At 49.9% G+C, this 27,634-nt stretch overlaps 4 protein-coding genes across 6 annotated transcripts; 1 reads left to right on the top strand and 3 right to left on the bottom strand.

Annotated features, from left to right (window-relative positions):
- Positions 1-546: 546 nt before the first annotated feature.
- On the bottom strand, positions 547-3,548 carry LOC123187470 (protein ENHANCED DISEASE RESISTANCE 4). 2 transcript variants are annotated; one of them, XM_044599340.1, is made up of 4 exons: positions 3,240-3,548; positions 2,934-3,104; positions 2,708-2,840; positions 547-2,677 (listed from the first exon to the last, which is right to left on the bottom strand). In XM_044599340.1, exons 2-4 carry the CDS (start codon positions 3,055-3,057, stop codon positions 757-759), a joined length of 2,178 nt encoding a protein of 725 aa, XP_044455275.1. In that variant the 5' UTR covers positions 3,058-3,104; positions 3,240-3,548; the 3' UTR covers positions 547-756. The 2 variants fall into 2 exon arrangements, with proteins under 2 accessions (XP_044455275.1, XP_044455274.1); XM_044599339.1 differs by having other exon boundaries at positions 547-2,840; positions 3,240-3,546.
- A 4,463-nt stretch (positions 3,549-8,011) lies between these two features.
- On the top strand, positions 8,012-11,701 carry LOC123187468 (serine/threonine-protein kinase AtPK2/AtPK19). 2 transcript variants are annotated; one of them, XM_044599338.1, is made up of 7 exons: positions 8,012-8,229; positions 9,291-10,239; positions 10,322-10,404; positions 10,486-10,606; positions 10,692-10,865; positions 10,959-11,063; positions 11,215-11,701. In XM_044599338.1, exons 2-7 carry the CDS (start codon positions 9,580-9,582, stop codon positions 11,530-11,532), a joined length of 1,461 nt encoding a protein of 486 aa, XP_044455273.1. In that variant the 5' UTR covers positions 8,012-8,229; positions 9,291-9,579; the 3' UTR covers positions 11,533-11,701. The 2 variants fall into 2 exon arrangements, with proteins under 2 accessions (XP_044455273.1, XP_044455272.1); XM_044599337.1 differs by lacking the exon at positions 8,012-8,229 and adding an exon at positions 8,338-9,188.
- A 2,186-nt stretch (positions 11,702-13,887) lies between these two features.
- On the bottom strand, positions 13,888-20,082 carry LOC123187466 (uncharacterized). Its single transcript, XM_044599335.1, has 3 exons — positions 18,743-20,082; positions 14,712-15,061; positions 13,888-14,634 (listed from the first exon to the last, which is right to left on the bottom strand). The coding sequence occupies exons 1-3, from the start codon at positions 19,992-19,994 to the stop codon at positions 14,131-14,133; spliced, it is 2,106 nt and encodes a 701-aa protein (XP_044455270.1). The 5' UTR covers positions 19,995-20,082; the 3' UTR covers positions 13,888-14,130.
- On the bottom strand, positions 15,068-18,736 carry LOC123187467 (uncharacterized). The gene is made up of 3 exons (XM_044599336.1): positions 16,934-18,736; positions 15,894-16,119; positions 15,068-15,809 (listed from the first exon to the last, which is right to left on the bottom strand). Exons 1-3 carry the CDS (start codon positions 17,348-17,350, stop codon positions 15,778-15,780), a joined length of 675 nt encoding a protein of 224 aa, XP_044455271.1. The 5' UTR covers positions 17,351-18,736; the 3' UTR covers positions 15,068-15,777.
- Positions 20,083-27,634: the final 7,552 nt, after the last annotated feature.

The following is a 27,634-nucleotide window of genomic DNA, read 5'->3' as shown; positions in this document are numbered from 1 at the left end:
AATGGGGGCTAACTATTTAAATACTAGATGATGCCCCAGACGTTATTGCAGGAATATTTTTGCAGTATTTTAGTAAGATTTTGGCTAAATGAAACATAAATATTTGAAATAATAGTTTTTAAAATTATATAAGAATTAAATTTAATACCATAATAGAATGGATTTTTCATGCATGCATGTTTGCATGTTGAAGTGGATTTTTAATATCCATAGTTGCATGTTGAGGTGGGCCTTTTCTATGCATGTTGAATGATGAGGTGTCATGCTTGCATGTTGAGAGAAATATGTTAATGAGGCTAGCTATTTAGATATAGAAGATAGAAGATAATCATCATGTTCAACAAACGTTTTCAAATTAAACCTCGTATGTCAATGTATATTTTTCTGTTACCCCGTGGCAACTTACAAACATTCAGCTAGTTAATGTAACAAATGAACTTGATTTTAGAACTGTACTTGGTCAGTTAAAACTTTCAGAAAGGACCTGAAGATCTTCGCTAGATCTTCCCTTATCCTGAGAATCACAACATTGAGAGACTGAGTATCTACACTTCTGCAACATTGTTGCACTCAAAAATGAAGAAATCAACCAAATGTGCACACCACCTCACCAATCTAACCAAACGGTAAATCTAAACAACAATCCACTCTGCCTATCAGAATTCCAACACCCGAAAAATACCATCAGAATTCCATGGCCTGAACTGAAACTACCTTCTTTCTACAGTATATACGACGAGCCGAGCTCCTCTGCCGCTACCTGATCCTGATGGCTCCCGCCGCCGGAACCCCGTGGCCGGGCGTCCAGCCAGATCTTCTCCCGTTCGACCGCCTCAGCGTGCAACTGTCGTCCGAGTCCTCGTCGCCGGTGAAGTCCTCCACGCAGATGCCCTTCCCCTTCCTGTCGTCGTGCCGCCTGCTGGCGTCCGACGGCGGCGTCGACCTCTTGCCGGGGCTCCCGTACTCGTACAGGCTCGGGGAGCGCCGCAGCAGCAGCTCGCTCGCCGAGCCGTACCCCATGAGACGGTGCAGGCTGTGGCTGTGCCGCCGCGCCGCCGCCGCCTCCTCCCCCGCCGCGACGACGGTGTCGAAGGACGAGTTCCTCGACACGTGCAGCGGCTGCTCGTCCTCCGTGGTGGAGTAGCTGCTCGCCCCGTACTCCGCCGCGAAGTCCTCGATGAACGAGAACAGGTCCGGCCGCGCACCGACGTGGCGCGCGGGGGAGGAGCCGGCCGTGCTGCACTCGTCGGCGGGCTTCTTCCTGTCCGGGTCGCGGTAGGAGTAGGAGAGCACGGCCGAGCAGGCGCCGCACCGCAGGTCGCGCACCTTGGCGCTCGCCACGGCGAACCCCGCGGGCACCTGGACGAGCGTGAAGCAGCTGGAGCAGACGATGAACGGCGCGCCCTTCAGGACCGGCCGGCAGTGGTGCCTCGGCGGCGGCGCGCGCTTCTTGGCCTCCGCTGCGGCCGGCCGCGCGGGTTCCTGCGCTCTCGACGGGCGGCAGCAGTGCCCCCTGCAGCTGCCGCACTCAGGCTTGACGTGGTCGCAGCAGCTGTGCCGGCATGCTCCTGCCGGGCGCGCGTCGTGGCCGCCGCACGGGTCAGCCCTGCACCGGCGATACCGCCGCGACGGCAGACCGCGGAGGGTAGCCTGTCCGTGCTTGCCCGCGTTGCCGCGGTGGTGCAGAGCGGCCGCGGTGGTGGCATGGCGAGCTCTGCTGGTAGGGACGGCCGGGTGAGGGGCGTGGCCTTCTTGCCTGGGACGACGAGGCGGACGCGATGGTGTCCTTGGCTTGGCCTCCGGAGGCTGGCTGAAGAGCTCGGAGAGGTCGCCTTTGAGCTCGTCCACCGTCTTCAGGATCTTCTCGTGGAGGGGACTCATCTTCTGCGGCGCGTGCCGAGGAGGGCTCGGTGCCTTTTCCTCCGTCACAGCCGGCACCGGCGCCGCCGCGGCATCGTCTCGCTGTTTCCAGCTCGCCGCTGCCGGCGCAGACCGGGAATCCGCGGCGCGATCAGGCATTGGCGCAGCTTCCGCTCTGCTTGGCCTTGGACTTTTCTTCCTCGCGGCATCAGTTTCAGGCTCGGCATCACGTGCCCTCTCTGAACCTCGCATCTCGGCGAAGTTTGCACCGGCGGCGGGAGCACTGACCGCGCCCCTCCCCCTGCGATGTTCGGAGCTGCCACCAGCTTCCTCCTGATCGGCACTCCGGTGATGGTGATCATGCCCCTTCTTCTCGACGATCGGCGGCGATTGCGCCGAGGAGTGATGCTTCCTCGCTGGCGTTTGATCGCCGCTCGTGCCCACGGCCCTGCCGGTCTCGCGTCGGCTTGTCGTGCCGGCGTCCCGGGGGCTGGTGGTTCGAACATCAGGAGTCGGGGCGGGGGCGCTGGTGCTCGCGACATCCCCGGAGCCAAAGTGGCTGCTCTGAGTCTGGCTCCGGCGAGGAGACGGCAGGACACTCGCTGAAGACGGGGCAGCACTGGCGTTGGGAGCACTGACCGCACCCCTTGTGATGCGCGGTTGAGAACTGCCAGCAGCTTCCGCCTGATCGGCACTCCGGTGGTGATCACGCCCCTTCCTCTCAACGACCGGCGGCGTGAGATCACCGGCCTCGCGTCGGCTCGTCGTGCCGGCGCCTCGGTAGCTGGTGCTCGGGGCGTCAGGAGTCGTGCCACTGGTGCTCGGAGCGTCAGGAGTCGTGCCACTGGTGCTCGCGACATCCCCGGAGCCGCCCAACTGGCCGCTCTGAGCCTGGCTCCGGCGAGGAGACGGCAGGACGCTCTCCGTGGACGGAGCAGCGCTGACGGACGCGCCGCGCGTGTCGCCGCCGGGGAGTTTCGCTGCGCAACCAGAAAACGAAATCCAATCAGAAACCCGGGACAAATTACATGGAAATGCGAAGATCCAATCACCGGAGTGGAGCTCGAATTTACCTCGGAGGCTGGCGCCGCACCCGCCGCATTGGTACACGGGGACGCCGGCGGGCTCCTGGAGGACGCTGCGGCACCTGGGGCACCTCACGTGGCGAGCCCCGCCGCTGGTGTCCGAGATCGCCATGAGCCGACAAGGCCCCAGAGCATCACTCGATCAATCAAATTCGCGGCCTGCGTTGACAGATGAAAGCATAAAATCGTCAGCGCTTTGGCACCAATTTCTTCGTCCAATTTGTTGTTTCCGGAAAGGAGGAAGAACAGGACGGAGGCACTCGAGCACAGCTAACAGAAAGCGCACCCACTCACCGCAAAATCTCCCACTTTCCCTCGGCGTCCACTTTGCGTGCTCTTGCAGCTTCTTCTTCCTCCTCGGAATCGAGCCGCCTCTCCTCCAAATCCAATCCTTGGAAGCTAGCTATATGTAGGCAGCTCTCGCTAGTCGTCGCGGGAGTCCAGACCGGGCAGCCCGATGCGGCTCTTCTTCTTGTAGTACTCTACGTGCGATGGAAGCGAGGAGGCAGAGAGACGCGTCCCTGTTGGGCTTGCGAGCAATAGAATAATGGCGAGGTTTGGAGTGGAGACGGAGGAGCTGAGCTCATGTAAAACGATGCGCGCGCGCAGGAGAAATATTTATATGCGCTGGGTGGGGCGAGGAGGAGGAAGGAGGCGGGCTGGTGTGCGCGGCCGCGGCTGACCGCTTCAACGACAGGGACGACCGGTGCGCTCCCCGCGGGATTCGGCGTTGGCTTTGGCTGGCGAGCGAGCGATCGAGTGGCGTCCGGGCCGAGGGGGGGCGACCGTGTCGCCGACGCCAGTCACGCTGCCACCGCGTCGTCCTGGTCGCGCCCCGGCTGGCCCTTCTGGGCGTCCACCGTGGAGCCGCGTGTGGCCCCTTTTCCGCGGTGATCGTGCTGGTAACTGGTCGCGCCCGCCCGCTCACTGTCGCTGGGAGGAGACCATCACCAGGAAAAGTGAAGGAAACGGATGAAATCTGGCTCCGCGGCCCCCACCCCGGCATTGCCATGCGCGCGCCGGGCCGTCGTTTTCCGAGCACAAAATCTTAGATCTGCGTTTGTTTTCGGGATGTTCTTTGTTTATCTTTGCTTCGGGCCACCCTCCACGCACGGAAGGGAAGCAAGCCAAGCCAAGCCGCGTTGTTTGGTCAACCCGGTCAGTGCGGAACGGAATAGTAGCAGGCGTTCGGTCTGTACTCCAAGAAGGGGTGAGAAAACGGAGTGAGGTGGAGTATAAACAAGGACTTGTCGTGGCGGCGAAAGTCGCGGGTGGCGACCGGAGGAAGTTGGGCCTCGCGCGACCCGTTCACGTACGTACGTAATAACGAGGATCGTTGCCATGTCGCCAATTGCCAAAGATGGCGCGGCACGGTCGCCAGCGACATCACGCCACACCGTAGCAGCGTCACGCGGGCCGAATAAATGAGGCGAGCTTGAGATGGAAAAAGGCGTTTTTTGGCGGCACGCTCTCTCTCGTCGCCGTCCTCGGTGCCACGGGGCGCGCGAGCCGCGCGTTTTTGTCAACGGCGACGAGCTCCGGGTTGCACGGCTGTGGCAGGTGGACGGTGGGCGGTGCCGCGCCGGCCGCCTGGCGTGGCCCCGCATACAACTGCAGCTGCGAACAGTCGAGGCGCACTGGCATGGCACCGCCACCGACCGGCGCGGGTCGTCACCTACCGCCGCCTAGTTGTTTTCGGTCCGCCCACACGGGGAGCGCGGCCGCTGGTCCCTTGCGCACGGGAGCCCTGGATATATTCGCCTGGTCGTGTACAACGTGACGATTCTGCGGCGGGAAAGATATCGCGTCCGCGTGTGCCCATGCATGGTCTGCAACGCCAAGTTGAAGGCGAGCGTGTGCCCATGATGTTCCTTTTTTTCTTAAAAAGAAAAAATCAGCAAAAGGGCAAGTGTATTTTTTAACTCCACACGGTGCAACTTATATATTTCAGTCCGAGATGAAGATGTGGGTCATGGGTGTGTCTAGTCAGAGCAACTCCCACCAAAGCACACATTGTCACGTGGATGTGTTCTGCAAAGCAGTGATAGGAGCCAGAGCCAATCAAACGCAGACATCAAATCCGGATCATGCGCTATGGCTGATGGTAGCCCAAACGGACTGGGAGAGGATAAATAGACAAATGGGGATTAACGACTTGTTGCCGATGGAGACTGCTGAAGTAAACTAGTGATATTAGAGCATCTACAACCGGGCTCTCCAAACCCTTTGTAAGCCTGGACAGACAGTCTGGTCACCGACCGGTCAAGAAAACACGAACCATGTGGGCGCCACATAGCGTCGGTAAACCTCCGGGCTGACCAGAATCCCTCATATCTAGCTAAAAAGTGGGGCAGATATGGGGAAGCCCGGGCACGTTCGCCACGTCGGACTCGATAGGGAGGACACACCGTAAATTGCAACTTGTTGGACCAGCCATTTTCCTCTACTCTCTTCCCCCTCGTCCGTGCCGGCCCTCCCTTATCTTCGTTGTCGTACCGAGCCATCAACGCCATCAGCATGCGTGACAACACTTCTCCCCTATACTCTCGCCGCCACAGACACTCTAGTTAGCCCGAACACCTCCATGGTACATTCGGCTCCTCTCAGTCTGCATCTTGCCCTCAATGAGCTCGACACATTGTTCGACCAGTTTTTTTGTGATTGTTTTGTAGGCAAGACGATGGATTCGGATGGTTCATCGAATGAGGACTATGCACCGACAAAGCTTGATGAATTAATTCAAATGGAGATCGTTGATTCGTAGGATTCGAACGAAGAAACGGAGATGTTGATGATCGTGAGCATCCAACGAGAAATGGGCCGAGAGGTGGAGCACATTCTAAACTTCAAGGGTTCGATCAACAGTAGAAGAGTTCTAAACCGGGATAGGGTCTTCGAAGCACGGCTGCTCTACGAGGACTACTTTAATCCCGAACCAACATTCTTGATGAATGGTCTCGTCGATGCCTCTGTATGCCAAACTCTTGTTCTTGAGTGTGGTGGAAGGAGTGGAGGCACATTATCCCTACATCAAGTTCATCGGGAATTGTTGCGAAGAACTGTCGTTATTTGCTAAGCAGAAATGCATGGCTATTATGAGCATGCTTGCACTTAGTACCGTCACCGATGCCGTTAGTGAGATGGTACGGATGGGAGAGAGCACATGCCTAAAGACAATTGTTAAGTTTGCCCGTGCTGTGGTGGAGGTTGTTTGGAGCAGAGTGTCTAAGAGAACCAAATGTGCAAGATGCATAAAAGGTTATTGGCTATTGAAGAGGCAAGAGGTTTTTCAGTTATGCTTGGTTCAATTGATTGCATGCATTGACAATGAAAGAATTTTCCCAAAGGTTTGTGCAGGATGTATCAAGGTCACACCGCAAAGAGGCCACCATCATATTGAAAAAGTGGCATCACATGACTTGTGGATTTTGCATGCTTTCTTTTGAACGTCTTTTTCTCACAACGACATTAATGTGCTTTAGTGATCTCCCGTGTTTAAGAGACTTTGTAGAGAAACGTCGTTGTGCAGCTTCAATGTCAACAGCCGTGACCACGGCATGGGGTACTACCTTGCCGATGGTATCTATTCTCAGTGTGGCGACATTTGTGAAGACCATATCTGATCCCTGCGGAAACAAGCAAATCCACTTTGCAACAATGCAAGAAGCAGTTAGGAAGGGCGTGGAGAGGGCATTCGGGGTACTCCAAGCTCATAGGGGAATTGTTCGTGGAGCTGCAATAATATGGGAATTAGAGACTTTATGGCAGCTAATGACATGTTGTGTCATCTCCCAGAATTCCAGAATATGATTGACGAGGATGAGGTGAAGGGGTAGCTCGAACCCATGGTTTTGGCAAACCCGGGGAACAAGTCAACAACCCGGAACAACAAGACGAATGTGAGCTTACTAATTTTCTGCAAATGCATGAGAATCTTCGAGATCATCACATGCACACATAACAATTCAATGATGTTGTAGAGCATATGTGGACCCACAACAAAAGCCAATGAATTATGCACTCTTTTTAATGTTCGAACTATGTATTTTTGCCACCAACGGTTGTTATTTACGTGTGATATTCACGTGTATCATGGACGTGCATGGACATGCATTAATTTGAGAAAGTGCGCCTGTTTGACAGCCAATATGAGGGGCCGTCCGGGATTGTATGTGGTTGCGTCCACGGGTGTGTTCGTGGAAGTTTAGGGGTGCGGATTGGCCAAGTCTAGCTTAGATTGGATGAGATTCTACATGGGTGATTAGAGATTTTATGTTTTATGTTACCTCCATGCTAGTTCCTATTCAAAATTTAAGTATATAATAACTTATAAAAGTTACAATGGTCTTTCCTGTGCCACATTAATCACATATGTAAAACTCTCAAAGGTATGTAACTATACGAAACTCCAGACAAGGTCAAATTCAATGTATTTTGTGACGACTAATCATTGTAGCCAATGCATCGCCTTTTTTCTTCAGAAATTCACTTGGAAGAGAGGTTTTCAAGCTGAAATTCCATTAAAAAAGGCCAAGAGAAAAGGTGGGCAAGGTTTTACGTACATGGCAAACACAAGCGAGATGAGAAAAACCTAAGCTCACGAGCACATTACAACCCACTCACACAAACGAGAGCTAGGCTTCGACATCATCCCGATGATCGGTTGGTAGGCGCACAGGGTAGAGGACGGCATCGTCTTGCAGGCCCTGCAGATGAGTGAGAGTCACAGAGACTACCCCTAAAGACTATTTCGTTCGTGTGTCTGCATAGGTGCCAAAGACCTAGGAGGCGAGAAATTGTAAACCAGTGCGCCATGACGAGGCGGGAAGAGGGCAAATGGCAACATCGTAGGCAGTCGTGTGCGGTTGGGGGGGGGGCTCAATTCTGGTTCACTCATCTCAGATCCAACGGTTGGAATTGGAGGCAATGGACATGCTTTTTTTTAGGGATATGCTTTTGCTTTACCCATGTTGGCAGTGACAACTCAAGCATATCCAATTCGCGGGAAATCCTCTTTTCCCCTTGCATAAGTGGGACCCACCCGGCGGCGCGGCTAATCTGGCCATAACCAACCACCCACCCACTGGAAGTGGGCCTCACCCAGGCACCCAGCCCGCGTAGTTGACCGGACGCGGCGCGCCCCGTCCGTCCGTCGCCCGTCGCCTTTCCCCTCCTCCCCCAGGCCGCCCACCTCGCTCCACCAACCGCGCTCCTCGCCCACCGCCCGGAGCGGAGCTCGCCGGGGCGTCGCCGGCACCGCGCGCACCTCCGCGGATCACGCAAGGTGAGCTCCCCCACCCCCTCCCCGCGGTTTGGTCTCGCCCCTTATCTGAACTACGATTTACTGACGGACGCAGCGCTCGCGGGAAGTGAGAGAGCAGATAGACTAGCCCCGCGCCTTCGGTTCCTCGATCTGGGTTTGTCCGCTGGATTGGCTCTCTCTCTCTCGCTTACCTCTCGTTCCCCACTGCGGATCTCGTGGTTTCTGGGGTGATGGCTTGGTTGCAGTGATTTCGATGCGGTCGAGCGGGGAAAGAGTAGCGTGCGGTTTTAATCTTTGCTGTGTCAGTGGGGTGGAGTTCGATCTATATCGGGAATCCGTTGCTAATTGATTGGTTGTTCAGCAAAGGAATGCCGATGCTAGGCTGAGTCGAGGTGTTGAGCATAGCGTGGTTAGGATGGTAGGATTGTGGAAGTTGGAAGTACAATTTTGGACTAAAGGCACGTTGTCCTGCTTTTAGAAAGCATGTATGCCTTTGTGTTCTAAGAATCTGGAAGTAACTTTCGAGAAATCTTTTCTCCTTGATAGATTGCAAAGCTCCAGCTTCCTTGTGCTGGGAATTTAGTACACTATGCACACTGTTCACTGTTCAGGATGTTTGAGGGCATTCAAGATGCTCGAACTGCTGATGATGCAGTGATGCACCTTACATATCTGTAAGTGGTGAAGCCGCAGAGTCATCCGCCGGCTTCTTCCTTGCTGATTGCTGTGTGGGAGCTTCAAATGAGGCCAGTGATAGGTGCTGATGGTCGGTGATGCAAACTGAGATCCTGCCAGTAGTCAACTGATTGTCCCTTAGTTTTGTTGATGTCGAGAGAGTTTTCCTGCAACACATGATTGCTTCTGGTGTCAGTGAAGGTTTAAATCCTAGCAAGATAAATATTCTTAGAACTGACTACAGTAACCGTTTGTACCATGTTCTTATAGATTCCCCTACAGAAGATATTGGTCGTTTGCACAGGGTATCCCTATCTAATACTTGTCCTGCAAATGTTGCTTTCCTTTTTAGATTTCTTCCAATACTAGATGAGACTGACAATTTATCTGTTCTGTGTCCGTTTTAGATTTCTGCTTCACGAGTCCAGGAAGAACAACACTGGCATCAAGCAAGTCATATTCAGCAGGGAACAGCAGCATCGTTTTGATCTGCCTTTTCGCAGGATACTTGGCCAATTCATAGTGGAAACTTCAACTTGTTCAAGGCCTCTCTGTTCACAGCAGTACATCATTTTACATCCTTGGAAATTGTGGAGCGAGCCTACTTGAGAATGCAATGTAGCAGGAGTCATTAGTTTCAGTAAGTCGGAGACTTGCCCTGGAGCTGCCATACTCGGCTGCATTGGCCTTTGATAGATGGTTTTTTCTCAGACATCCTCTCTGGCAGTAAAGCTTGCACAAGGACCCAAGCTCTTTACTACAAAGACAATTCTCCCCATGGATCCCCCGGGCGTTGTCTCCTCTGAAAATGCTGAATATGATTTCTCTGATGTTTTTGGTTCCAGTCCAGTCGAGACAGCAACAGAACTTTGTGTTGTTGATCCTGACAGCCCTGCAGCTCCCGTTGAGTCCCCTGAGGAGGTTTATAATGATCCTGCGGTCATCTTCAAGCGGTCACATTCTCTTGTTGGTCCATCATCACTTGTTAGCTGCTCTTTGGGACTTGGCAAGCTCACTCTAAACATAGCAGATGGATCATCAGAACTTGTAGGTCACACTACAGAAGAAAAGGAACTTAACCTAGAGCAGTTCAGTGATGAAGAGTTTGGTGATGCCGTGACTGAGGATGAGGGTGTTGGGCTTGATGACTTTGAAATCTTGAAGCTTGTAGGCCAAGGGGCATTTGGCAAAGTCTTTCAGGTGAGAAAGAAGGGTACTTCAGAAATATATGCAATGAAAGTCATGAGGAAGGACAAGATACTGGAGAAAAACCATTCCGAGTACATGAAAGCTGAAAGAGACATACTGACAAAAGTTGACCATCCTTATGTAGTGCAGCTGAGGTACTCCTTTCAGGTAGGTCATGTGTATACATATTGTCATCTCTGCGTTGGCATTCATATCTTGGTACAAACATTCAAACAGTTTGCCTGTGCAGACCAAATATCGACTTTACCTTGTCCTGGACTTCGTAAACGGGGGGCATCTCTTCTTTCAGCTCTACAAGCAAGGATTATTTAGGTGCTGTTTCACTTGTTAGTAATTTTGTTTGCTAAAAGATAGCTGCACATGCCTTTAAACTAAACCCTTTCATATTAACAGGGAGGAACTTGCACGAATCTATACGGCTGAGATTATATCTGCTGTAGCCCACCTCCATGCTAATGGGATTATGCATAGAGATCTTAAGCCCGAGAACATCCTATTGGATGCTGAAGGCCATGTAAGAATTCTTTGTTGCAACCAACAATCCCGTTTTGTCTTCTCTTTGATTATCTGACATCTATTTGCTTGTGCCGCTGTTATAGGCCATGCTAACTGACTTCGGCCTTGCGAAAGAATTCCGTGAGAACACCCGATCAAACTCGATGTGTGGCACTCTCGAGTATATGGCCCCTGAAATTATTCAGGGCCAGGGGCATGATAAGGCCGCAGATTGGTGGAGTGTAGGAATCCTCCTGTTTGAAATGCTGACGGGCAAGGTGAGTTGCATATTTGTATGGGATGTCAAGCTTATCATCCGAGAGGTTTTCTGTGCAGACGTGTCATGGCTTATAACTTCCTACTCTTTGCAGCCCCCGTTTGTTGGGAACAGAGACAAAGTTCAGCAGAAGATAGTGAAGGAGAAGTTGAAGCTTCCTCCGTTTTTGACTAGTGAAGCTCACTCACTGCTGAAAGGAGTACGTTTTCCAACTTGTTTGATTTCATTATACATCATGTAGTAACTCATAGCACAAATAGTACCATATAGAGGTCTTACAGAACAAAAAACAGCATGAGGGAAACTGGCCAGTTAACTGTTTTATTATCTAAAATATTGCAATATTTCAGTTGCTGCACAAAGAGGCCGGCAAGCGGCTGGGAACCGGACCTGGCGGCAGCGACGAGATAAAGAAGCACAAGTGGTTCAAGCCGATCAACTGGAGGAAGCTGGACGCCAGGGAGATCCAGCCGAGCTTCCGGCCCGACGTCGCCGGCCTGACCTGCATCGCCAACTTCGACGTGTGCTGGACCAACACGCCCGTGCTGGACTCCCCGGCCGCCACCCCCGTCACTGCCGGCGGCGGGCAAGGCAACTTCGCGGGGTTCACCTACGTCAGGCCCGCGCCGTTCCTCCATGACCTGAAGCCGCCCTCGAGCTCTAGCTAGGCTGCAAGGTTCACTCTAGTGCGCCCGAAACGGGTGTGCGCAATTTTGATCTAGTTCATTCACTGAACCGCTGTGTTCTATGGCCTGTATGATGTATAGATTCTTGTGCATCTGCTTTACTTGCGGCAATGAGAAGTTGGAAACAGAGAGCAACTAGAGAAGTTGAGAAGTCGGCCCTTTCTCTGCTCCTTTTTCACTCAATGATTCCTTTGAATTTGCCGACCAAAAATTCTATGTCTATTCTATGTCCGACAATGGCACCGACTACTAGGATGACCACGGTGAAGCCAAGGCCATGGACAAGCTCAACTCCACCTTCTGGCAGGGGGTCGGTCTGATCGGATGCGTGCAGTCGCGTGTCAAGAAGGTGGTGTTCGATCAGTTCACCGGGGGGACAAACCAGGTTGCGTTCCTGAAGCTGGCCCTTGGGCGAGCCGTGCTGCTGCTGCAGGAGGTGACAGTCATAAACTGCAGCCGTTGGCTTCCAAGAGAATGTGGGCCAGTAAGGTCTCGGACAAACCTTCTTTTGCTGAACTGCAGCCGTCGGCTTCCAAGAGAATGTGCGCCAAGACAAACTTTCACAGATTAGTGATATTTTGAATTGTTTTCATTTTTCACTCAATGATTCCTTTGAATTTGCCGACCAAAAATTCTATGTCCGCTGACAAATTCTTGAATTTCTGAATTGTTTTCATTTTTTTTCTGGATACTTTGAACTTCCTAACCAAATCCAGTCAGATTTTTAAGCTGAAAGTTGAGAAGCATGAATTTCTCAAACCAATGATCCACGTGAGCTGAAACTTTCTCAGATCAGTCATATATGCATTCTTCAATTTCTGGGATTTTTTGTAATATGTCTGGAAACTTTGAAATTTCTGTTAAAATTCAGTCAAATTTTGAAGCTAAACGTCCAGAAGCATGAATCTCTCAAACCAATGGTTCCCGTTAGCTGAAAGTTTCCCAGATTAGTTATATATCTGCGCTTCAATTTGTGGAATTGTTTCAAAATTTTCTAGGGAATGAACCTTGCCTATAGTCATATTGATACATGGATCTCTCAAAAGTTTCCCAGAACCATTTGGACAGCATTTAGACCATACCAGGGCTCAAAGCAAAGCACATACAACACATGGAGAAGCAACCTCCAGAACTCTTCTTGCCTACTGCCATACTGACATAATAATATTGACCTCGACAGAAATATAAATAACATCAAAGACTTGCTTACATGTGTTTCTCGCTGTGAATTCCACTACAGGTTGGAATACATGGCCCAAACAAAGGCTGGTGAAGATAAGGGGATGAATCATGGAAAACTTAAGAGCCATAAACAGAAATAGGCAAAAACATGCTAGAAAAGCTGGATTATCATAACCTGTATGTCACCAGCACAAAGCATGGCCTGAGCGTTCTAAAACAAGATTGGTAAAATGGCATCTCTTATAAGACATGATGCACATTCGAAACACACACTACTACTGTCATCGAGCTTGGCTCTGATTTGTGAAACAACGTACTGATATTCAAATAAACTAGCAATCTGATTCAACACAATTTAGCAGAACAGAGAAAATTGACTTTTAACAAAACATCTTGGCCTTTTACATTAGTTCCAAATACCTCACTGATTTTTTTGAGGAACATTAGTACAGAGCCGTAATCAGCATACTAATTGCACAGAAACTAAACATCGATTATGCTCTCACCACCAACATCGATTATCCAGTCACACCATCAACACATACATACCATATTACTCCCTCCGTTCCTAAATATAAGTCTTTGTAGAGATTTCACTTGGTGGACTACATACGGAGCAAAATGAATGGATCTACACTTAAAATGCATCTATATACATCCATATGTAGTTGATAGTGGAATCTCTACAAAGGCCTACATTTCGGAACGGAGGGAGTACAACCAAAAGCACCCTACTACATACATACCACGAGCCTATTTTCAAGTTGCAGCACAGCCCTAATAGACACCATCTCCAACCCTCAACACATCAGCCTGACCTCCAGCATCCGCATCATCGGCAGTACTCTCATCGTGATGGCAATCTACGCGCCCTTCAGCTTAGGGTGTGTTTGGTTGAGGAACCGACTGTCACGGAATGGAATGGTTCCATTCCAGAGGAACGGGTCGGTTCCGTTCTTGTGTTTGGTAGGTGCAAAAAAGTAGAACAGGTTGGTTCCATTCCAGTGTTTGGTTTGGAAGAATGGAAGAACCGAAATTCAAATTTTTGGCAGCATTTCATTTGTATGTTCAAGAAAAAAACAACATAACAATATATATTGACAAAGAACACAATTTCCAGCAATATCATAAGATGGCAATCATGTAGCAGGTTCATTTGGTACATCCAAAAGCAATCAGCACATACATGTCTTTCACATACAAATAGGCAGTACATGTCTTTCACATACAAATAACCAAGGAAAGTGCACTACAGCCATACATGTTTACATACCAAACATCCAAAAGCAACCCAATGGCACTACAGCCATACATGTTCACATACCAAACATCCAAAAGCAACCCAATGGCACTACAGCCATACATGCCAAGTTCACATACTTGACAACCATATCAAATTTAGAAGTTCTTCTTCACATACCTACTCACCCAAACAGATTTGTTGGTTTCGGAAAGCTTCATGAAGGCCCTTGCAGTCTTGGGGTTGTCAACAAGATGAGCATAGTAATGGGCAAGGTGTTCTTCATCAAATTCTTTCAAACAAGAGACTACATCCCAAAGGTCATCGGGTATATCATCATCATCTCCACCAGATTTCACAAGAGCTTCAGCCACAAGTTTAAACCCATCTTTGAGAATGGCACCTAGTGGATCCTCTAGAACTTTCACCACCTTGGCCTTCTTTTTTGGTGGTCCTTTGGGGTCAGAAGACTCACCAACTTGCGGTGACGTGTTGATCTCACCATTCACCTCACCATTCTCCTCATCATCGACGTCAATAGAAAGGAGATCATTTCCAGACCTTGCATTCATCCCTTTAGCCCCGGTTGTTCCAAAAATGGTCGCCATAGCATGATAGTGTTCAATTGAGTTATTCAAGAAGGGAGCATCAGGTTTGTGGGTCTACAAAAATTTTGCAAGTCATTAGCATAATGAAGGCAGAAAATGAGATGATATCGTTCATACTATAAGAAGCTTACCATACAATGACCTGCATAGTGCTCATCGCTGAGCCTAATTGTGCAAGTATCTTCATCCCATAGAGCTCCACTTAAATTCTTCAAATTGACAACCCTGACCCAAATCTTCCTCCACTTCTTGAGATGGTTTCTAACTTGATCAGAGGTGATAGTTAGCTTGAATTGCTCGTTCAAAACAGCAGCACATTGTTTGAGATGTGTCTCCCTGAATCCACTAGAAGTTCTCTTCCCTTTAGCAACAAGGTCAGCCAAAAAACCTAGCATAGTGTTGGTCATGGAAGTGGTCCATACAATGACCCCACTTTTCCCGGAGTTTCCACTTGCAGCGGTAACTTCAACATTGTCCATTTCTGTCCAGTCATCAAAAAATTGCAAAAGAATGGACGAAATCATCACAAATATATGGTTTGACATAATAAATACCACAATCAGTCCAGCCATCAAAATGTTGCAATAAAAAGGATGAAATCATCACAAATATATGATTTGACATAATAAATACCACAATCTGTCCAGCCATCAAAATGTTGCAATAAAAATGATGAAATCATCACAAATACATGGTTTGACATAACAAATACCACAATCTGTCCAGCCATCAAATGAATGCAAAGGTAGTTGCATAAACATTACAAATACATAGTGCACTGCACTCATAAATTGGCATACATAAGTTGCCTATCTTCCCACATTTGGGCAGCAATCTGTAGCCTATGGTCTACCAAGGCCCTATTGTCACTTAATTGTTGCCTTGATGTTCGAATTGGTTGGTGGTCCATGTCACTTCCGGTATAATGAATTCATCGATCCCTTGTGATAGTGCATAATTATGAAGAACACAACAAGCTATAACAATGTCAACTTGGACCGGGAAAGTGAAGAATGGTTTGGCATCATCTAAAATTTTGAAACGCCTCTTGAGAGATCCAAAAGCCCTCTCTACCGTCACCCGTAGAGATGAGTGCCTAAGGTTGAATAGCTCCTTGTCATTTTGGACTGGATTGTTGCCCCACTCATTCAAATGATACCTCACGCCACGAAAAGGTGGTAAGAACCCAGGCTTGGTTCAATAACCGGCATCAACTAGGTAGTACTTTCCTAAAAAATAAAAATAAAAATTGGTTACAATGGTTTCGTAAGGCAGTAACAAATGGACAATTTCTATCTAGGTCAACGTCTTACCAGGTGGTACTTGTAAGCCTCTCTCACGAGTTAATGCATCAGCTAAGACGGTCGCGTCGTGTGCGGACCCTTCCCAACCAGCCAACACATATGTGAAGCGGAGGTCAAAATCTACTGCTGCCATCACATTTTGAGTGGTAAAGGCCTTCCTACCACGAAAAGAAGGCTCCACATCTTTGGTAACCCCTGCTCGCACATGTGTACCATCGATAGCTCCAATACAATCCTATATAGAGACCAGTATTAAATGGCATATCATATAGCCTAGATAGCTAAGGAATAGTCTCTGAAATTACCTTAAAATATGGGTCAAATCGATGATTTCCTGCAATTTTTGCGGGGGTTTCCAATGATGGTGGCCTTATATAATCATTACGAAGCTCGCCTATGGCATGAAGAGCCTTTCTAAAATAGATGCTGGTTGTGCCATATGATCTACCAAAATTGGCAGAAACAACCCTATTCCGAAGGTTATGCCCAATTGTATGCAAAAACATTGCCAATTGTTGCTCACACTAAGATGTGGACTATCTTCTAGCAAGTTGCGATCCCTCAATATGCCACACAAGCGAAAGAACGCTGCTCTTTCAAACCTTAGCATGTTTTTGCATAACACATCGCTTTGCCAAATTTTCTGGTTTAGATAGTCATATCTGATTCGATCTCTTTCATGCATTGGGCCATAGGTAATACGTGGTCTCCTCTTCCTTATAATTGACCAAACAATGACTGCCATTGCAGCTAGTGCAACAAAAACAGCTGCTCCCCTAGCCATCCTTTTTCTTTTGTTCATCTTGCTGACCATCTACAAGTGATGCATACAGTCAAAAATATATGACTACTAATGACTTGTAACCATGGATCTGGTGAGTACACAGCATCACTTATTAAATTTTTTTGGGTAATCATAGATCTACACAGTAGGCAGCATCACATATATATGGAACAAATAGAGGAGGAACATGGCACACACAGGAAATAAAAATCTGCCATCAATCCATTGTACCCATCAAGCGTATACAAAGGAGTAGGAACCATACCTTGGCTTCGTTGCTAGCCGCCAATCCAGATCTGTAGGCACACCTCCGGCCGCTCCTTCCTCTCCTGCCGCTGCCAGGTAGGTCTCCACCCGGTCCTAGGTCGCCGCCGAGCTGCAGATGTGCGCCATCTGGGGAGAGACGACGGGGAGGAGAGGGAATCGGCGCTGGAGAGGGAGGAGTGGCAGATCGAGAGAGGGAGAGATGTGGGAGGTTGGCGGCGCTGAGATGCGGGAGGGGGGCTGCGTGTGAGGGGAACGAGGGCTCGAGGGCTCGTTCTCTGTCGTCCGGCCGATTTGGAGGTATGCGTCGGTTCCGCATAATCACCGAATATTCGGTTTTCTGGGACTGGTGGGTTCTGGGCCCTTCGGCTAACTGAACACGGGAATGGGCTTTTGGAATGGGTCGGACCCATGACATTCTATCCCATGACAGCAACCGAACACACCCTTACAGCGTCTCCACGCCTTGTTCCATTACCTCCTCCTCAATAGCCGTCTAATTTGTCAAAATTATGCACACAAAAAAAATTCAGATCTTCAGAAACTTGTTAGCAAAAGGAATAAACCTTGGGTCTTTATATAGGGTAACAAGTTGGAAAATTGCTTAGGAGGAAACACATGAAGAAGCTAGCAGAATAGCTGAGATAAAATACTACTCCCTCCATCCCATAATATAAGAGCATTTTTTACACAAGTGTAAACGCTCTTATATTATGGGATGGAGGGAGTAGGTCTTAAACCAAACAACACAACATGATGCATGGAAAATCGCCTGGAACTCTTTTCCCCAATGTTCCAATTAGCAGTATTGACCTCAAACACTCAATTCTGTATTTTTTAAGATTGTAATTTGCAGTACAAGAGTAAACACATAACAACACAAAGGCATACAATCATTTAGAAATGAATCACAGCAGAACTTAAAGTCATAAAAGAAATGGTGGCTTCTCGCTGCAGGACTTAATAAATTACCTAGTAGCGTACCAAGTTTCTAAGTCAAGTCAAGGAATAGAAACTCAGGTCTAGGTAGTGACAATCAAAAAACTACTTGCATTCAGCATGCGCCCTGAAGGATAGGCAACAAGTTCAAAACTTTTAACTATGTAAAAACATGGTTGCCCTGCATCTAATTTATCTTGACAGTCTTATTTCAAATCAAATAGTTCCCGAGCACATCAATTTTTCGCTATTTGCATGGCAACACCCTTGAGAAATTAATCAAGCTCACCCCTTCAATTATCCTCACAATATACACAGGAGATGCATTAGTGGTAGAAATTGCTTGGGTGTTTATTTGCAACCATACCAGCTATTCCTACTTATATTCATCTGGAGTCAATATGATAAATGGATTTGTAGGTGTAAAGATGAACAAAACGCGACTTCTCTGTCTCATTATATCTATCAAAAGAGATAAATAAACTCCTGCTACCCGCAACGATTGTTTCCAAGTTGAAACAATCCGGAGGTGAAAATAATTTTAGACTTGTATTCCTTCTCGATTAGCTTGACCACAACAACAATTTTTGCCAAAATGGTCCTCGTGATCTAGTGTTTTTTATGAATTCATGATGCCTCCAAAATGGTACTCGTCGTGTTCAACATCTTTCCTTGTGTCCTATTAAAGTAGCATTTAGGACAGACTAACAAACAAATCACAATAATGTTCCTAAGCCTGATCAGCTCTATCACAAGCACAAAAGAATTAACAACTATGAAACGTGTAAATGAGAATCAGTGATTATAGCCAACTATCAAGCATCAGACAAGCTATGTGAGAAGAATGAAGAGCAAGCAACAGAGAGTTTACCATTTGATATTGTCGGTGACGACAACGATGGTGGATAGTTGCTATATGCGAAGCTCTGCACTGTGGAAGCACACACTCTCTCAATCTTTAATGTTTTCATGTCCAACGTGCATAAGTCTGTGCATAATTCTTCGTCGAAGGATGAGAACCCCCAGTGATTCAAAAGCAAATGTGTCCCCATCGACTGTCTGAGCACGTACCCAGATCCCGGTGAGGGTGGGATTACCTTATCCTTTTGCCATTGGCTGGAACTCCCATTATTGTTTCTCCAAATGGTATAAATGTGGCCGCGTGGGCCGTATGTAAGGACAACCAGCCCGGGCCTGCCTTCTCCTGCCTCCACCATGGTTATATGTCTGTAACAAACTTTGGGTTCAGCTGGGGGTTCAGCAACGGAGAACTCCATCTTACGGGTGTTGAGCACCAACATTTTTATTCCGTGCTTCGAATTTGGCAGCCAGTAAAAGCAGCCATACACGTATTGGCGCTGGCAGAAGAGTGTCATCTCTGTCGATGATAGCGAGCCAGCTGACAAATTGGTCCAGGTAAGGGATCGAATGGCTTGCCATTGTCTGGTGCTGGAAGAGAAGACATAGGTGATGAGCTTATCTTCATAGTGCCCCATCCAGATCACTCTGAATGACGTCTCTTCAGCGGCTGTTGACTCATCGTCCTCATTGCCGCCTTCGGGAACAAGGAAAATCTCGCATGAATGTGGGCGTGGCCCCTCCACGGTAGCTGCTACGTCGTCAGGGATTGAGGGAAGCATGAGGTACCTCCGGTGCAAAGGGTCGCACACCACCGTCTCTGTGAAGACGACTCCATGAGAATCTTCCAGGGGCATCCCGCGGAGGAGGACCCGGCCGTCGCGGACGTCCCAGAGAGCCCAGCGGTGAGCGGGGCCGGGGGGCGGAAGGAACGAGAAGGAGAAGTCGGCGGCGAGGGCGACGGCACTGGCCGCAGATGCGGAGGGGTGAGGCCGCTCGGCGGGGTCGAAGCCGGTGTGCGGGCCGAGGAAGCCGAGGAGGGGCGGCGCGTGGAGCTTGCGGAACTGCCTGAGGAAGGAGCGGTCGGCCACGACGCGGCGGAAGGAGACGCAGGCGGCGGAGGCGAGGACGAGGTCGGCTGGGGTGGGCAGGCGAACGAAGATTTCGGCGAGGAGTTCGTCGGGGATCGGCAGCGAGGCCATATCCTCGGGGGCGTGCCGCCGCGGAGGGCACTGACGGCGGTGCTCCGCTGAGTTGCGGCCCATCCCGCCGCCGGTGGCGAGAAACCCTATTTTGGTTTTAGCACGGGATTTGGGGAAGAGGAAGGCAGCGGTTACGACTGGAATTTGGTCATTTTGATGGGCCTTTTGGCAAATGTACAAACTCCCCACGCCCAGTACGATGACTGTCAAACGCATGCAAAATCTCTCTTTGTTTTTTCTATATCTATATCTACTAGTTGATTGTCCGTGCGTTGCCACGGGGTATCGAATTTATATATACTCAAAACATAAATACACCATTGTAATCCTCAAAACATAAAGACATGGACCAAAACTTTGACCTCAATTAAAAAAATTGGATTCTGAATTTGTTGTAATCCGAATTTTTAGCATGCAATACAGAATCATTGGTTGTTTCCTCAACTAAAAAGAATGTGTTGCATGCTAAGTCAGTCGGGTGTCATTCATTTCTGACATAAAATTCAGAGTGCGGAGCCAGTAATTAAGTAATCAACCGTTATGGACAGCCACACTCCAAATTAGAAAAAAGAGGGGGAAATGTAGCATCAATGTTAGTTAATGGAGTAGACCCACAAATCAAAATAGGAGAGAAGTGATGCAAATTTTCCTCAAACGCAGTATTACATCACCCATGCAGTGGTGAAAAAAGACAGTATAAAATACATGAGAAAAAACACAAGCGCACATCATCTACGGGAACCATCTCTAGCCGTAACTCTTAATCAGACTAACCCAACAGGAGCATACCTGCAACCAATGGGGAGATCAGAAGAATAGCATTCCCCGGGCTTATTCATCGCCCCAGCCCGGGTGCAGCCGGATCGACCTCGTCGTTAGTAGCAAGATGGAGGCTCAGGTCCACATCGCGTGGTCATCTCCTCCATACACCATGCTGGATGACTCCGTCCAGCTGAAGTCGATGTCTCACCAATTAACCACGATCTTCATGTGGCTCCTTCGCGTTGTGCTTGGCCCTGGTTCATCATGGACTAATGCACATTGTAGAATTCATAACAAAATTCTAACCGTAATTCATATCTGGTGCATAGTATCTAATTCCTTACTCGTATAAATAATTGAAAATGTCATTCGTCATGAATCAACATCTTTTACAGACACATATTACATAAATCATAAAAAAAATTCTAACCTAATTTCACATCAAGTGCATAGCATCTAATTCCTTACTCGTACAAATGATTGAAAATATCTTCATGAATCAACATGCGGCTTGAATACAGATATCATGCATCTTTATATACATTGCATCACTTATATAATCTCCGGTCTAAAATCACACTCCAATGTATAGTTCCCTGAAAGATTCTCCATAATTGCATGTTAGATGAATTCTAGCATATGAACAAAGTGCAGCCTTGTTGCCCTTCTCATGTTCTGCGGAATCGGAAGTTTGAAATCATTTCCTAAGCATAGAATGTAAAGGCAGCCCTTTTGACCCTTCTCACTGTAGTATAACCTGTAGGTAGATAGGTGGTTGTTTGGTAGTAGCAAAAGAAAACTCACAGATCACGACTTCGTTACTTAAGAAACCATTTAAAGTCTGAGCTATATATCCTCTCACACTCGATCACCTCTTGTTATATCCAAATTTTGAAACCACATTATCATTTCCACCAAAGAAATTCATAACCCTGATGGCCATTAGGATTCTTCAAATGGACTGGCCCAACAGAAAACAAAAATAATATATAGGCATGAGAGTCTGACACATATTGCATTTCAGATCTAGTGAAATGAAGAGTTGTGAACACGGACAGTGTATAGTGTAAGGAGATGCAATGTGTGCCCAGCTCACAGTGTCGACCTTTGTATATGTATAGTATAAGTATCTTAGCCTCTTCCCATGGAGACATGCAAACGGACAAATCAGATAGTAAGGTAAAAGAAACAGTGCCTTTGCACATGATAATATTATACATGAATGAATTCTTAAGCATATAACATGATCATGCTTAATAAATAGGCAGTATTCCAACTCACAAGGATCACACTAAGCCAACATATCAATATTCAGTAACAGAAACTTAGAAGTTCCCTTTTACTCTAACCTGTTTTAAGAAGACTTTCTATCATATACCTCTTCTCTTTTATTATATTGCTTGCCTGCATATACTTCTCTTCAAGGATTGCTAGGGCGCATTCAGTTTCCTGTATCTTTTTCTGGAAAAGAATGAAAAAAGAATACAAATGATCATTCAGTCATTCGACAAGCGTATGGCAAGAAAACATGTGTACCTGCAATGTCTGAAGCTTTTCACTTAAGTCTGCACTTAACACTTTCTGAGAATTGTACAGTCCTTGGAGCTCTTCCAATTGCTATTACAATTATAAATCATATTTTTTGTTCTCAAATCAATAAGAATTCCAAATCGACGCCGCCACCAAGACTAAAGGTAAACCTTGTATTTTGACTGCAAATCAAGCTCTAAATCGTCTAGCTTCTCTCACATAGCATGAAATGTTTATCCAGCATACTCAAGCCTAATATTTACAGCCTAGTATATAAGTATAAATAACACAAAGAGCATAGAACCTTCTTTTCAACTTCATCGGCTAGGTACACAAAGAGCATAGAACCTTCTTTTCAACTTCATCGGCCAGGTATTGTTCCTATGTGTCGGTGTACTAGAGTAGGGGTACCATAGTATCCCGAACTTGTGCACGGGCAGTCGCAGCATCCCGCGGCAAGGCTTGCCGGGTGACCGCCAAGGTCCTCCGTGGTTCCTTTGGAGCCATTCAAGAACAAAGTATCCAAGCCAAGGAGATAAGACCCCGGCAAGAGGAGCTTGCCGGGAAGGCCAACAAAGGCATCTCAAGACCCCGGCAAGAGGAGCTTGCCGGGAAGGCCAACAAAGGCATCTCAAGACCCCGGCAAGAGGAGCTTGCCGAGAAGGCCAACCAAGGCACCTCAAGGAACTTGCCGCGGCGCGCCACGCGTCCCGGCAAGGCCCGGTGAGCGACAAGCTCCCAGACGCGACAAGACAACGACCGCGGCAAGGCGCTTGCCGCGGCAAGCTACCACTCTGTGCCCGCGCTCCAGCACATCCACCAACGTGTCGCTCTGGGACCCTTCCAGGCGTACGTGGCGGGAGGCTGTGCAGCCAGGGGTGCGCGGTGGCAAGCGGCGCTGATAAGATCGCCATCGTGGCGAGCGGTGGCGTCCCTGACGGTCCCTTTTGCACTATTTAGACGACGCAGACGGGCATTTAATGACCTTGTCCCCTGCCGTCAGGGTTAGGTATGATACACTGTAGCAGGTAGCTGTACCTACCGCAGCACCTTCCCATTTTTACCCTTGTCTACGTTGCCACCTGTCGGTGACCCCTTGAGCATATAAAAGGAGGCCCATGCACAACGTATAAGGGGTTAGCTGATTAGGAGAAAGAGAACAGTCACGCTCGGTCTCGTTAGCTGCTGGAGTGTACTGTAGCACTCCGCGCTCCCGAGCAAGAACTCAATACAAACCACAAAGCAGGAGTAGGGTTTTACGCATCCGTGCGGCCCGAACCTGGGTAAACTGCTCGTGTGCTTCGCCACGATCCGCTCTTCGTGCGACCTCCGCCCCCGCCGAACCGAAAGGGACTCGGTCCGCCGGTCCCATAGGTGCTCGTGGATGTATCATACCTAACCCTGACGGCAGGGGACAAGGGCATTAAATGCCCGTCTGCGTCGTCTAAATAGTGCAAAAGGGACCGTCAGGGACGCCACCGCTCGCCACGATGGCGATCTTGTCAGCGCCGCTTGCCACCGCGCACCCCTGGCTGCACAGCCTCCCGCCACGTACGCCTGGAAGGGTCCCAGAGCAACACGTTGGTGGATGTGCTGGAGCGCGGGCACAGAGTGGTAGCTTGCCGCGGCAAGCGCCTTGCCGCGGTCGTTGTCTTGTCGCGTCTGGGAGCTTGTCGCTCATCGGGCCTTGCCGGGACGCGTGGCGCGCCGCGGCAAGTTCCTTGAGGTGCCTTGGTTGGCCTTCCCGGAAAGCTCCTCTTGCCGGGGTCTTGAGATGCATTTGTTGGCCTTCCCGGCAAGCTCCTCTTGCCGGGGTATTGTCTCCTTGGCTTGGATACTTTGTTCTTGAATGGCTCCAAAGGAACCACGGAGGACCTTGGCGGTCAGCCGGCAAGCCTTGCCGCGGGATGCTGCGACTGCCCGTGCACAAGTTCGGGATACTAAGGTACCCCTACTCTAGTACACCGACAGGAGCCCCCGGGCCTGGGCCATACACGGTGCCGAGCGCTATTGGGACAATCCCAAAATAGGGCACGGGCACGCGCGGCCTAGGTTACGCCGTATCTTTCTCCGTATCCACTGCGCCCTCCCCGAACGTCACGCGTTGAATGCGGCATCGTGGGAGAGATCGTGGGGGTTTCTTTATTCGGAAATGCGGAACGTCCGCCCCCTCCCTCTTTATAAGCAAGGGAAACAGGGGCAGTCCGCCCATTCGCCCGTTGCTACTTCCAATCTCAGAAATCTCCGCCACTCCCTCGTCTTCCCAAAGCTGAGAGAGAGAGCGCCCCGCCCCCCATCGCCACCAACACCACCAACGCCGTCGACCTCCTCCACTACTTCCGCCATGGCTCCAAAAGCCGACAAGGGGAAGGTCGTGAAGTCGACCGAGGCGCAGCGGCTTGCGGCATTGCGGAAGGAGCGGGCAGTCTCCCCCCCCCCCAAGCTTGCCGCGAAGGAGCTGAGGGAGAACTACTACCTCTTCTGGTCGACGGAGACACGAGCGCATCCGCGCACGAAGGTACTCCCCGCCGCCGCTTGGAAGAAGGCCCCAAATGGATACCCTTTCTTCGCCTTGTTCTTCTACTGCGGGCTCTGCCCGCCTTTCTCTGAATTCTTCTGCGATATCATGAACACCTACGGGTTCCACCTCCTTGACTTCACCCCCAATGCCGTTCTGACCATGGCAGTTTTCGCACATCTCTGTGAAAACTTTGTCGGAGTCCACCCCAGTGTAGCTCTCTTTCGCCATTTCTTCATACCCCGAGTAGAGAGAGGAGAGCCTCTATCCGGCGGAATCGCCTGGATCTCAAGGGCCGGCAAGAAGGAAACTTATCTGGAGGGAGAATTCCGCGGCAAGTGGGAGGAGTGGAGAGCAGACTGGTGCTGGATTGACGAGGAGAACCCGCAACCATTCACCACCCGGCGCCAAACCCCAGTAGCACGCGGCAGCGATTGGAGTGACGTGGCCTCGGCAGACGACAAGCTGAAGATTGCTGTCACCCGGATCCTGCGCCTTAGGCTTGCCGGGCTCACTGTGGGCGCTGTTGGCGCAGATTTTCTTCGTCGCCGCATCGCCCCCCTGCAGGAACGGGGGAGACCTGCCTGGGAGTTCAAGAACGCGGCGGATATCATGAGGCTGCGGCCGGGCCTCAACTTCAACTTCATTGTTTTGGAGCTGAATGCGATGCTGCAGGAGCTGTTCAAGTATGACCCCCAACATCCCGAAGTGTTCAGGTTGCCGGGGGGCGTCGTTCCGTTGTGCAACAACTCCTCGCTCGACCGCATCCGTGCAATGATGCCACTGTGCGACTCGCATGGAATTGTGCCAACTTGGCAAGAGCCTGCAGACGACGTCATGCAGCAGTTCTTCGATGGCTTGGTAGAAGTGCCGATCCGCCCCGACGAGAAGGACAGCCCCACCCGCGACACCACCGATGCATAGATGACACGCATCGCCACTAGGCTGGAAGAGGTGGCGGCAGCCGCAGCCGCGGGCGAATTTGGATTCACCGTGGAGGAGGCAGATGCAGCAGAGGCGGCAAGCCGTGCCGAGCGAGGGGAGCCCGCCGGCGAGAAAGAACTTGCCGGACATGGCGTCGGGTCAAGCGAGCCCGCCAAGGATACGAGCGGCTCACTGGAGATCAACTCCTCTTCCTCTTCATCTTCGGGCAGCTCGCCGCAAGCAGAGCCTCCATCCCCACCAAGAAGGCGTCTCCGCAAGGCCAGTGACGTGGCGGAGCGGCAAGCGGGTCAACAGTCGCCGCGCCGCGTGACACGCTCCACCGCGGCAAACACCGTTGCCGCGGGAGCGCCTCATGCTGCGACGGCAACTGGAGCAGGGTCTAGCCGGACCACCGCTTCAGTTCCTGCCGCTACTCACGCTGCGACGGCAACCGGAGCGGGGTCGCCTCAGACCACCGCCACCGTTTCCGCCAAGCGGCCAAGGGAAACTACTCCTCCGTCTCCCCGCGCCGGGCGTGAGCCGGACTTCGACTTCTCCGCGTTCAGCTCCGACGAGGAAGAAGAAGAAGAGTAAGATTCTCTTGTTGTACTTGTAGTTCTTCAATCCTTGCTGTCTTGTCTTGTATCTCATTTGCTTTACTCTGAACTTGTTCCTTTTTAGGACTCTGGCCCAGAGAGCAGCAAAGAGAGCCAAGGTCCCGGTGATCGTCATCGAGGACGAGCCCACTGCGACAGCAGGGGGTGCGCCCGAGACAACCTTGCCGGACCCGGCAACTTTCCTCCAGAGCAGCCCCCAGCGTAAGTATATGGTTTGCTTTCCGCTGTGAGGTGCGCATGGATACTCTGTCTTTGCTGATATCTGTTTGTTGGTTTGTGTAGAAGCAGAGCAGCCCCACCAGGAGCCAAGGGAGAGTCCTCCGTCAAGGGAGAGCTTTCCGGTAAGGGAGAAGTCTCCGGCAAGGGACAACACTAGCGGCCCCCCGACGGCGGAGACTGTGACTGCAGAACCCGGGACAGGTAATCCTTTCGCTGCAAGATTTCCCTTGGGTTCTTCTTCTTTTGAGCATCTTCGTAAGTTTTACCCGTAAGGCGCGGTTGCCGGAACCTGTTCCGGCAACCACCTTTTGTACAAGTCTTGCCGCTGTTGCATGTAATCCTTTGTACAAAGCCGGGCGCAGACCCCGCGCATAAGTAAAGCTCATGTGCTCCGCACATCTTGTCAAGTTCATGCTCTCTATTTATTGCATATGTGATCTGACACTTTGTGCAGCACTTACTCCCCGGTAAGCAATAACGAGCCGTAAGGCTCCATATCTTTATTTTCTCTTCTTTCTTTTTTCTCAAGGAAAGGAAGGTTCCCTCGCCCACAAGTTTGCCGGGGGGGAAAGGAGAAGATAATGGTATGGACCAGGCGTCGTTCAAGAAAGTTTCGCCTTACCGGGAAGCAAACAATAGAAAAGCTAAGTTGCCAAAGTTTGAGCAATCAGATTTTTAAAATTTTTAAGTTATCTCCCTTGAATGACCGCACTTTGTATGGAAAACCTGTGCGCGGAGGAACCAACTCGTAGCTAGTTGCGCCCTTACTTTGTTTCGAGTCCGCTCAACAACTTAAGTGAGCTGCAACTAGTTGCGACAAGGTTTCTTGTCGGTAGCGGCACCGCCAGCAGGCTGTTGATGTCCCGCACTCAGCGCTCGCGGCTCAGGTGCCTGCACCGGCAAGTTCCCTAAAAGCGTAGGGCAAAAACATACAAGGGGAGGAATCAAGTAAAGGGAATAACATTGCAATCATTGCCCGAAATAGAGTTATATTACAAGATAGCTTGTCGCGGCTCTAACAGATTGTTTTCATAACATGACAAACAGCGACAAGAAAAGAAGAAGCGGGCGGCCTAGTCTACGCGAGCGCCCTCGATCCTCTTGATCCCGCTCACCTTGTCCACAATGGGTGC

This window comes from Triticum aestivum, chromosome 2A, assembly GCF_018294505.1.
Source record: "Triticum aestivum cultivar Chinese Spring chromosome 2A, IWGSC CS RefSeq v2.1, whole genome shotgun sequence".
Taxonomy (NCBI): Eukaryota; Viridiplantae; Streptophyta; class Magnoliopsida; order Poales; family Poaceae; genus Triticum; species Triticum aestivum.
This window is presented reverse-complemented; position numbering and strand designations above follow the sequence as displayed.

Coding starts and splice junctions, on each gene's coding strand:
- LOC123187466 (XM_044599335.1), bottom strand. CDS start 19,994: ATGGGCCGCAACTCAGCGGAGCACCGCCGTCAGTGCCCTCCGCGGCGG. Junction 15,062..18,742: donor GTCACCGACAATATCAAATG/GTAAACTCTCTG, acceptor ATGACTGGACAG/AAATGGACAATGTTGAAGTT. Junction 14,635..14,711: donor ACTATGCAGGTCATTGTATG/GTAAGCTTCTTA, acceptor AAATTTTTGTAG/ACCCACAAACCTGATGCTCC.
- LOC123187467 (XM_044599336.1), bottom strand. CDS start 17,350: ATGTCATGGGTCCGACCCATTCCAAAAGCCCATTCCCGTGTTCAGTTA. Junction 16,120..16,933: donor CGGCTAGCAACGAAGCCAAG/GTATGGTTCCTA, acceptor GTCTCTATATAG/GATTGTATTGGAGCTATCGA. Junction 15,810..15,893: donor AGGCTTACAAGTACCACCTG/GTAAGACGTTGA, acceptor TTTATTTTTTAG/GAAAGTACTACCTAGTTGAT.
- LOC123187468 (XM_044599338.1), top strand. CDS start 9,580: ATGGTTTTTTCTCAGACATCCTCTCTGGCAGTAAAGCTTGCACAAGGA. Junction 10,405..10,485: donor TACAAGCAAGGATTATTTAG/GTGCTGTTTCAC, acceptor TCATATTAACAG/GGAGGAACTTGCACGAATCT. Junction 11,064..11,214: donor CTCACTCACTGCTGAAAGGA/GTACGTTTTCCA, acceptor GCAATATTTCAG/TTGCTGCACAAAGAGGCCGG.
- LOC123187470 (XM_044599339.1), bottom strand. CDS start 3,057: ATGGCGATCTCGGACACCAGCGGCGGGGCTCGCCACGTGAGGTGCCCC. Junction 2,841..2,933: donor GTGCGGCGCCAGCCTCCGAG/GTAAATTCGAGC, acceptor CTGGTTGCGCAG/CGAAACTCCCCGGCGGCGAC.